The sequence below is a fragment of the Chelonoidis abingdonii genome, chromosome 24 (assembly GCF_003597395.2).
Source record: "Chelonoidis abingdonii isolate Lonesome George chromosome 24, CheloAbing_2.0, whole genome shotgun sequence".
Classification (NCBI taxonomy): domain Eukaryota; kingdom Metazoa; phylum Chordata; order Testudines; family Testudinidae; genus Chelonoidis; species Chelonoidis abingdonii.
Window position 1 is genome coordinate 2998623 of NC_133792.1, and position 9516 is coordinate 3008138.

Sequence of the window (9516 nt, forward strand, 5' to 3'; positions counted from 1 at the left end):
GTTAGTCTGGATCTCTAAAAGCAGCAAAGAATCCTGTGGCACCTTATAGACTAAGAATAGTAGTGTAGCCACAATAGCCTGGGCAGCCGCAAGCAGTGGCTCAAGCTAGCCATCCTGAGTGCAAGTGGGTTTGTACTCAGAGTGCTACCCCTCGCTGCTGCCTGTGCTACCACAACTCCACCACTGCTGTTAGTGCTCTAGCGAGAGGATATCTGCACTAGCTATGCATTACACCCCTTGCTCCCAGTGTGGCTGTGCCGTGGGAGGAAAACAGCTGAGGCACAGGAGCAGGTTATAGCAGGGCAAAAGCCCCCTGCCTGCTGTACACAGAGGCCCCCAAAGGAGGCTGGCCAACCTTTTCTGCATGCCAGCTGCCTGAGACTTGAGAGTGGGAAACCTACAAGTACATTCTCACAGTGGAGTCAGTCCAGCCAGTGTGGGGTGACAGAAGCAAGAAGCACTGGCTGAGGCTCTCTCTTGTTTACAGAAAACTTCCATCCACTAGTCTCCCAATTCACTGTACAAACACCCCCCAATTTTGGCTAATCACTCTTCCTGTCATCTATCAGCTCCCTCAGCTGTAGGCTGCTACCTGCTCCTGTCACCAGCTGGGGAGCAGGTTGCAGAATGAACCCTGAGCATTGCAGCTGGGGGCTTTGTGGGAGGCCCCAGAATTGCTTGGCCCAGTCCTACAAGAAGCAGCTTTTCTTGACAAGCTCTGGAGTAGCACACAGTCCCCTTTGGATGCTGAAGGAGCCAAGCTGTGTGTATGTGACTCCCGCTCTGGACTAAGCCCCAGTGTGGGGACCAGCAGCACCCTCCCAGGGCTTGCCAGGGGCCAATTCAGTCCTGAGTGTGTAGGTTATAGCTGCCTCAGGGACTGCCATAACTTGCACTCTAGCTGCAACATCACACCCCCCTACACCCTTCCATTGAGCCAATCTAACGTCTCAGAATAGCTGTGGCATAGATCCCCTGCACTGGTGGCTCCCATGAGGGCAGTAGTGTAGACCTGACTATGCCAGTTTTGTGCCTGCTGGGGACTGTCCTGAACTCCCTGGGAAGAGGGCAATCTGACTACTTCACATCCTGCCGGTGCAAAGAGCACTGAAGACCTCAGCCCTGTGGCACTGAGACATGGCATTCTTGGGAGTGGGGACATAAGAACATAAGAATGGCCATACTGGATCAGACCAAAGGTCCATCCAGCCCCGTATCCTGCCTACCGACAAAAAGAACAAGAGTACTTGTGGCACCTTAGAGACTAACAAATTTATTTCAGCATGAGCTTTCGTGAAATAAATTTGTTAGTCTCTAAGGTGCCACAAGTACTCTTGTTCTTTTTGCGGATACAGACTAATACGGCTGCTACTCTGAAACCTGTCTACCGACAGTGACCAATGCCAGGTGTCCCAGAGGGAGTGAACCTAACAGGTAATGATCGAGTGATCTTTGTCTTGCCATCCATCTCCACCCTCTGACAAACAGAGGCTAAGGACACCATTCCTTACCCATCCTGGCTAATAACCTTTTATGGACTTAACCTCTAGTTCTCTTTTAAACCCTGTTATAGTCCTAGCCTTCACAACCTCCTCAGGCAAGGAGTTCCACAGGTTGACTGTGCGCTGCGTGAAGAACTTCCTTTTATTTTTTTTCATAGAATATCAGGGTTGGAAGGGACCTCAGGAGGTCACCTAGTCCAACCCCCTACTCAAAGCAAGACCAATCCGCAGACACATTTTTACCCCAGTTCCCTAAATGGCCCCCTCAAGGACTGAACTGTCAATCTGGAGTTTATCAGGCCAATGCTCAAACCACTGAGCTATCCCTCCCCTCACAACCTGCTGCCCATTAATTTCATTTGGTGGCCCCTAGTTCTTATATTATGAGAAGAAGTTAAATAACTTTTCTTTATTCACTTTCTCCACACCACTCATGATTTTATACACCTCTATCATAACCCCCTTTAGTCTCCTCTTTTCCAAACTGAAAAAAGTCTTAGCCTCTTTAATCTCTCCTCATTATGGGACCAATTCCCGAACCCGTCATCATTTTGTTGCCCTTCTCTGAACCTTTTTCTAATGCCAGTATATCTTTTTTGAGATGAGGAGACCACATCTTTACGCAGTATTTGAGATGTGGGCGTACCATGGATTTATATAAGGGCAATAAGATATTCTCCATCTTATTCTCTATCTCTTTTTGAATGATTCCTAACATCCTGTTTGCTTTTTTGATTGCCGATGCACACCCCATGGACGTCTTCAGAGAGCTATCCATGATGACTCCAAGATCTCTTTCCTGATTAGTTGTAGCTAAATTAGCCCCCATCATATTGTATGTATAGTTGGGTTTTTTTTTTCCCACATGCATTACTTTACATTTATCCACATTAAATTTCATTTGCCATTTTGTTGTCCAATCACTTAGATTTGTGAGACCTTTTTGAAGTTCTTCATGGTCTGCTTTGGTCTGAACTATCTTGAGAGTTTAGTATCATCTGCAAACTTTGCCACTTCACTGTTTACCCCTTTCTCCACATCATTTATGAATAAGTTGAATAGGATTGGTCCTAGGACTGACCCTTGGGGAACACCACTAGTTACCCGTCTCCATTCTGAAAATTTTACCATTTATTCCTACCCTTTGTTCCCTGTCTTTTAACCAGTTCTCAATCCATGAAAGGATCTTCCCTCTTATCCCATGACAACTTAATTTACGTAAGAGCCTTTGGTGAGGGACCTTGTCAAAGGCTTTCTGGAAATCTAAGTACACTATGACACAATGAAGAGATCCAAGAGCCCCTTGCACTGCGCCAAAAGGACTTGGATTTGCTAAGCTGTATCAAATAATCTCTACGGTGTGGTTAGGGAGGTGGAATAGAATGATTTGCTTTGAAATGTACGCCTGTCTTTGTAAAAGTCACAGGTCTTTTGGCCTGACCTTTAGCAAAGCCAAGTTCCCCCTGTGAAAGCACCTCTGGGTGGCTATTGCTGGCCTGGAACTTCACATACGGTTTTGGTTTTCAATTCCTTTCTCCTCAGTTCTTATTAAAACAAAGCCAGCCCCCTTCTGACTCTCTCTAGGCATGCGTCACACTTCCACTTTCTGTTCTAAGGAACCACCGCCCAGCCAAGAGCTGATTCTCAGAGCTGGAATGAGCTATGTCACTCTTTTCAAAGGTAAGGGAGCTCTGCTGCTTTGTTTAAGGCAATCAAGTGTGTTAAAGAGTCTTTGGAGGCCAGTCCTCATCCTGGGGTTTAGCCCACATGCTTCAGAGTGGTCTGCAGGTGTCCTGTGTGGCATGGAGAAGAGGTGCATTGCCTAGAGTTCTTAGCGGAGAGCCTCGAGTGGTGGATAGATTGTCTTATGCGGAGTGAAATTCATCATGTGCTCAGTCAACACGCACAGCACTGGCTGCAGCATTATTGATGTAATACAGATGCCTGCACAGATAGACTGGTCAGACGCTAAACTGCCCTGCTAATCAACTTGACCTCTAAAGACCCCTCAGGGGGGTGAGTACTTTCCAGTGCCCGTGCAGTCTGTGGCCCCCTCTGCTGCGGCTGCCAACAGGGGCCAGTTGATGGTGGGCATGAACCCCACCTTTGGGTAGGCTAGCCCCTCCCCCCATGGCCAGTGAAGCCCTGGCCCAGCCAGCCCTGCCCCGGCTGACCCCATCTCCAGGCTGCTGGCTGGACCTGTGTCTCTGCTGGCTTCAGGGGAGAGGGGGAGGTTGGCAAGACCTCAGGGCAGATGGCCTAGGTTAGGGGAGGCTTAGCCTTCAGTGGCCTTTGATACCCGCCACCCATGGTGGCGGGTTGTGTGGTGCAGGCACCAAGGACTGGACAGAGACCAACAACTCATTTGACAGGAGTCACTGATTTTGAGCCACTGCCACACTGGGTTGGATTTGACCTGGGAACCTTGGACTGAAAGGCTTAGACTAAGGTTTTCTAGCAGTCTGAATTCATTTGAAAAGTCTATTGTTTTGAAGGATTACACATATGTACTGTAGGGGTGACATCCTGGCTCCACTGAAGTCCATAAGGTCAGGATTTTGCCCTAGGGGATTACAGAACGAGCCTGATCCAAAGTCTGTGTGAGTCTCCATCGCCTTCAATGGGTTTTCAATAGGGGCCATGCTGTTCTCAAGCACAGAGTAAATGCTGTGGGCTCTGCAGGGTGGAGGTAGTATGTTTAGTGATTACAGCACAGGGCTGGGGGACACACAATGTAAGTTATACTCCCAGCTCTGCTGTTGACTCTATACTATTGGGCACCTCAGTTTCTGTAAGATCACAAGCTGTTGGGAAGAACTTTAATTTCCGAACCTTGGTAAGGTGTTGGGATCCCACAGTGATGAGCTTGGGATGAATGGAAGTAGTAGTATCCAGGTGTTCTTTTGAGTCTGGCTGTCTCAGATAAATGCATTTCATTCCCCAAGGGAATTGAGAAATGAAACCTCAGCTCTCACTTCCATTCTGTCTAGCAAGGGGTTTCTCTTTTGAATGATGCTGGGAAGAACTGTGTCTGCTTCAGCTGCCCCAAGCCAGGCAAAGTGGTGTTTTGCATGAGGTGTCTGATTCCGGAAAGTGCAGGGAGTGGAATTTCTATGATTCTTTATTAACTTGAAGCAAGGAGGTGGAGAGTGGGGTGGGGGGGAAGCTATGGCAGCAGGGACTTTTGAAAAGCTTTATTAATTATTCATGTTTTAGTATTGTCTACTTGTGTGGTGTAATGGATGTGCCTGGCATTTACAGCTCAGCAAAATGACAGGAGCCAGCCCTGAGGAGCTTACAAACTCTGTGTGTGGGGAGAGGAGGCTCGTCTCTGGATGTGTGCGGGAAGCGGTGGACTCTGCAGACTGCACACAGCTCTCCCCTCTTCTCCATTCTTAGGTTCAGAGAGTTTAAGGCCGAAAGGGACTAATAGATCATCTAGTCCAGTGGTTCTCAAACTTTTGTACTGGTGACCTCTCCCATAGAAAGCCTCTGAGTGTGACCCCCCTAAGAAATTAAAACGTTTTTTACATCTTTAACACCATTATAAATCCTGGAGGCAAAGTGTGGGTTGAAGTGGAGGCTGACAGCTCGTGACCCACCCATATAATAACCTTGTGACCCCCTCAGGGCTCCCCACCAGTCTGAGAACCCTTGATCTAGTTTGACCTCCTGTCTAACACAAGTGATCTGTGAGTGGGAGGCGGCAGGTTGGAAGCGGGATTTAGATCATCCTCTTAAGAACCCACTAATTGTTCTGAGGAAGGAGGAGTAGAGAACGTGGTTCCTGGGAGCTCTGGGGAGAGAACTATGATCTGCATCCAAGATAGCCTTAACACAGGGATGGATAAACATGAGGTGCAGGGAGATTGTGTTGTGTTGTGGGCTTGCGGGGAGGGGGCAGGGTGCCATGAAGGGTTAGGGTTAGGGTTAAGGTTAGGGTTAGGCAGGGTGCCGTTCAGGGGGTGACACAGGTACGGTTCTGCGGGAGGTCACAGGCAAAGGACCTGGGGAGGCAGGATGCCATGGGCATGAGGGGATGGGTCAGAGGGTGACCCAGGGCCAGGGAGGGCAGGTTGCCGTGGTCTGGGGGTGTCACAGGCACAGGTCAGGGGTGTGGGGGGTGACCCAGACACAGGGCAGGGTGGTGTGGATCAGGGGATGACACAGGCACAAGAGGGGCAGGGTGCTGTGTGTCACAGGTGACACAGGTACAGGGCTATGGGGAGAGGGGGCAGGATACTGTGCAGGGAGTAGTGATAGAGGCACAGGGATGGGATGCTGGGGGTTAGTGGTGACCCATGCACAGGGCCGGGTGAGGGGGTCAGTGTGCCGTGGTCTGAGGGTGACCCAGCCTAGGGCCCAGGGGAGGGGAGCAGGGTGCTGTGGAACAGGGTGACATAGGTACAGGGCCAGGAGGGTAGGCAGAGTGCTGTGACCCAGACACAGGGTCAGGGGGGCGGGATGCTGTGGTTTGGAGAAAATCCCCAGACCGGCAGAGAGCACTAACTGACCGCCCTCTCGCCTTGTTACAAGGCAGGCAACAGAGTAGGCATTGCGTTATGCGGCACACCGACAAACGTCGCATAGAATGATCCTCCACGACAACTCCCTCCTATCCGAGGCCGTGCCCTACATCACCTGGTAAATTGGCATGTTGTGACAATCTGAAATGTCCTGCAATCGTTAAACTCTTCAGATATACCAACAGCACCTCACCTCCAACACACGTGGGTTTCTCACTTTTTTGATTAAATGCACAAAGTTCAAGTTTATTGCGCGGCTGGGACTGGCACAATTCGTGCAATAATTCCTCAGGGAGGGGGAGATGGGGAAGTGAACAAACCCTGAGAATCGTCAATGAACTTTAAAGGACTTCATTGGAGTGGAGTCAGAAGTAATTCTGTTGCAGTGGGTGCTGGAGAATTCTAAGGAGATGAATGCAAAGATCCACAGTCACTGACACGTCCACGCTTATGCAAACGCCACCAGACCGTGTATGACCACGTGGATACCCATTGCGCTAGAACGGGAACCACTGTCAATTTAATTCCTGGAGTCCTCAAAGATCAAAGGTCAGAACTATAGAAAGTTGAGACTACTCTCAATAACTAGCACACTAGAACCTTGTTATACCATAGAAAACGCAGTTAATCAGAGGAGAGTGGAGGAGGAACTCCACTACCCAGCGAGGTACGTTGTCACCAGCGATGTTGGAGCTGGGGGCTGACTGCTTGAAAGTTTATCAGGCAATCGATTTCTTTTGGCTGTATCGATGTTTTCACTTTAAGTGTGCTTGCCTTAGAGAGCTGTGCCGGCTAGAACCACAAGCAACTACCTGGAAGTACATTATTCATCAGCCCCCTCCCAGAGGAGACACCGGTGCTCAAAGTGTGCCAAGCCACTGGCTGTTTGGCAGTCCGAACCAATGACCTCTCTCCGGCCCTCCGGGATCTGCGCAGTGTGGACACTGGAAACTTCGCTGAAGCCTGTCAAAAACTCCTGGTCAAGAGAAAGATATGGGTTTCTGCCACGAACAGGTAGAATCGACTTAAGACGACCCCTTTGCCAGTGTCAGTGCTGCGCACCCCTTGCTCGGAAGGCCTCGCCTGGCAATTGACGGGTAACGCGCACAACCAGAGAGCCATTCCACTGGAAGCTATGTGCAACAATGTTATTTTTCTCCTCATTTTGACTTTGGCACGAGACAAAATTGGTACTATTCCTCGACACTCTAAGTGCTGTGCGTCCCACCATGCTCGCGATGGAAGGCCTGAGTCTGCTCAATCATTCCTCGTTCCCCACCTGGCATCGGCGAGAGAGAGTCCTGCCCAAGAACTCCCAGTATGGTCAGTCACACATCTGTGACTGCACTCCATTCTGTAAAAATGAACAGCCCACAGCACCCACCGACTGTTCTCGCCGCAATATTCTGTCACTGTCTGTGGTCAGTAGGGTGCAGCACTAACTAGACGAGATAGAATGACTATGTCATTTCAGATCCCAATTTTTTCAGTTGCATGATTCATCAAGACGCGCTAGGTCTCCCACGTAAGGCTATCCTTGCGGCTGTAAAAATCCTATAGAGGACCACTATGGTTGTCAAATCGGCTGTATGAACCTAACTGTGTCGCACAGACAACCTGTCAAATACGTCTATCAGGTCCTCACAGTAAATGTAAGGCCCAGACACCGTGTCTACTAAGGGGCAAAGCACCCATCAGTGAGTAACAGCTATTCAACCCGCCTACGTAACTGCGTAGTTGCATTGCTGTGGATCAGCAGCGAAGTTGCCTGAATCTAGTGCTGAGTTAACTCTGTTCCACGTCCTTCACTTGGATTATCCTTTCCAAGTCAAGGGAAAATTGAATTTCTAACAATCTGAGCTTACAGCAACATCGAGCACAAACTTATTTCCAATGTCAATCCACTCTGCATAAGGAAACTATCAGCTATTTCTCTTAATCGTGTAGGTAAACATCCCGAGGCGCTCAAATAGTCCAATAGTGCTCACTCAGCAAGTTCTCGTCATACAGAGGTTTTAAGCACTATAGCTACCGGAGCTCTTGTCTGAAATCGAACTTTCTAAGCATTTAGTTTAGCAATCAGTGGAGAGGTATTGGTAGGGCGACAGCATACACAAAATCATGTCTTTAGATGATTTCAAGTAATATTCTTGCTTCCTGTGTCGTTGGGATTCATTCCTTGACCACTAGCAACCCTGCCCCACTCGAATCGCAACAGTCCCTTGCCTCTGTCACCTGAGACCAAGCACCCCACCGTCCCCGAGGCTCCTGTCTTGGGGTCACCTCCCAAAGCCGCCGGTCCCGTTCCCGCTGGAGGCTGGGCTCGGTCCCTGCCGCGTGCGGGGGCCCCGGCTGGCGCCTAGTCGGGGGCAGCGAGGAAAGCCCCGCCCGGGACTGGAGCGAGCGCCGTTGGTGGGCGAAATGGAGACGGAAGTGCCGTCGGGAAATCCCAGCCTGGCAGCCCGGGCGCTGCGCGCTGGGAAATCCTGCGCCGCCGGGCCTGGGCGGGTTCCCTGTGCGTGTCTCTGGCCGTGGCGGAAGGGCCTGAACAAGTCTGGTTCGAGCTGAAGTGCGCCCCAGGAGCAGGCGGCCGGAGTCGGGTTGCTTCTAGTAAGGCGCGCCTTGTTCCCGTTGTTCTCCAAATCTTTCAGAGCCGTCCTGACCTGGAAATGCCGGCCAGCGACAAACCACCCCGGTAGCTATGGCAGTGGGCACGGTAATGTGGTCTCAGCAACAGACACTGAATCCGTGGCATTTCTGAACACTTCGCGTGATTCACTCACCTCCTACTTAGTCATTGTGGGAAATAGGACTGCCGCTGTCTAGGGAACTGTACTTGTCAGAAAAGGTGGGCCCACAGTCCCTGACAACCTTTACTTAGTGGGTGAATGTCAGTCCTAGTTCCAGCAGATAGGAGGAGATGGTCTTGCAAAAACCTTTGGGAACACATTAACTGACATTGGCTGGCATTCTCATTAGAATGGCCATGGTTAAAAATTTGTCAGTATTAAACACATGAGCAGGATCTGAACTGCTGTCCTTGGGGATTCAGCCTTCAGAGTTTTTCAAGTATGAAACTCATCCCCAAAAATTATAAAAGGAGGAAAACAGTTAAAAATAATCAGTTTTCTGTATGGATTATTCTCGCATTACTGTTTGTTCAACCACCGAGCCACATGAATATGTTGGTGTAATAGGGGCCTACACTCTTTGTTAATGAGAGAAATTGCAGTACCAAGACTATACACTTGCTCCTCACTTGTCAGCCCACAATTTTTTGTTTTCTATTCAGCTGCTTGTATAATCTACACCTGCTCAGTGGTTTGAGCAATTGGCTACTAAACTCCAGGATTGCAAAGTTCAAGTCCTTGAGGGGCACCATTTAGGGATGGTAAAAATTGCGGGATTGGTCTTGCTTTGAGAGGGGGTTGGACTAATGACCTCTGAGTCCCTTCCAGCTCTGATAGTCTATGGTGCTTTTGGCAGGT

The 9516-nt window shown here is 49.7% G+C and overlaps 1 protein-coding gene across 2 annotated transcripts in view; it reads left to right on the plus strand.

Annotated features, from left to right (window-relative positions):
• The first annotated feature begins 3110 nt into the window (after positions 1–3110).
• TRAF2 (TNF receptor associated factor 2) overlaps positions 3111–9516 on the plus strand; it is a 58633-nt gene continuing 52227 nt past the window's right edge. Inside the window, exon 1 of one of the 2 annotated variants that reach the window (XM_032794121.2) lies at positions 3111–3182. In XM_032794121.2, coding sequence (XP_032650012.1) covers positions 3165–3182 — 18 coding nt within the window. In that variant the 5' untranslated portion in view covers positions 3111–3164. The remainder of the gene's footprint in view (positions 3183–9516) is intronic. The other variant, XM_032794123.2, reaches the window with a different exon arrangement.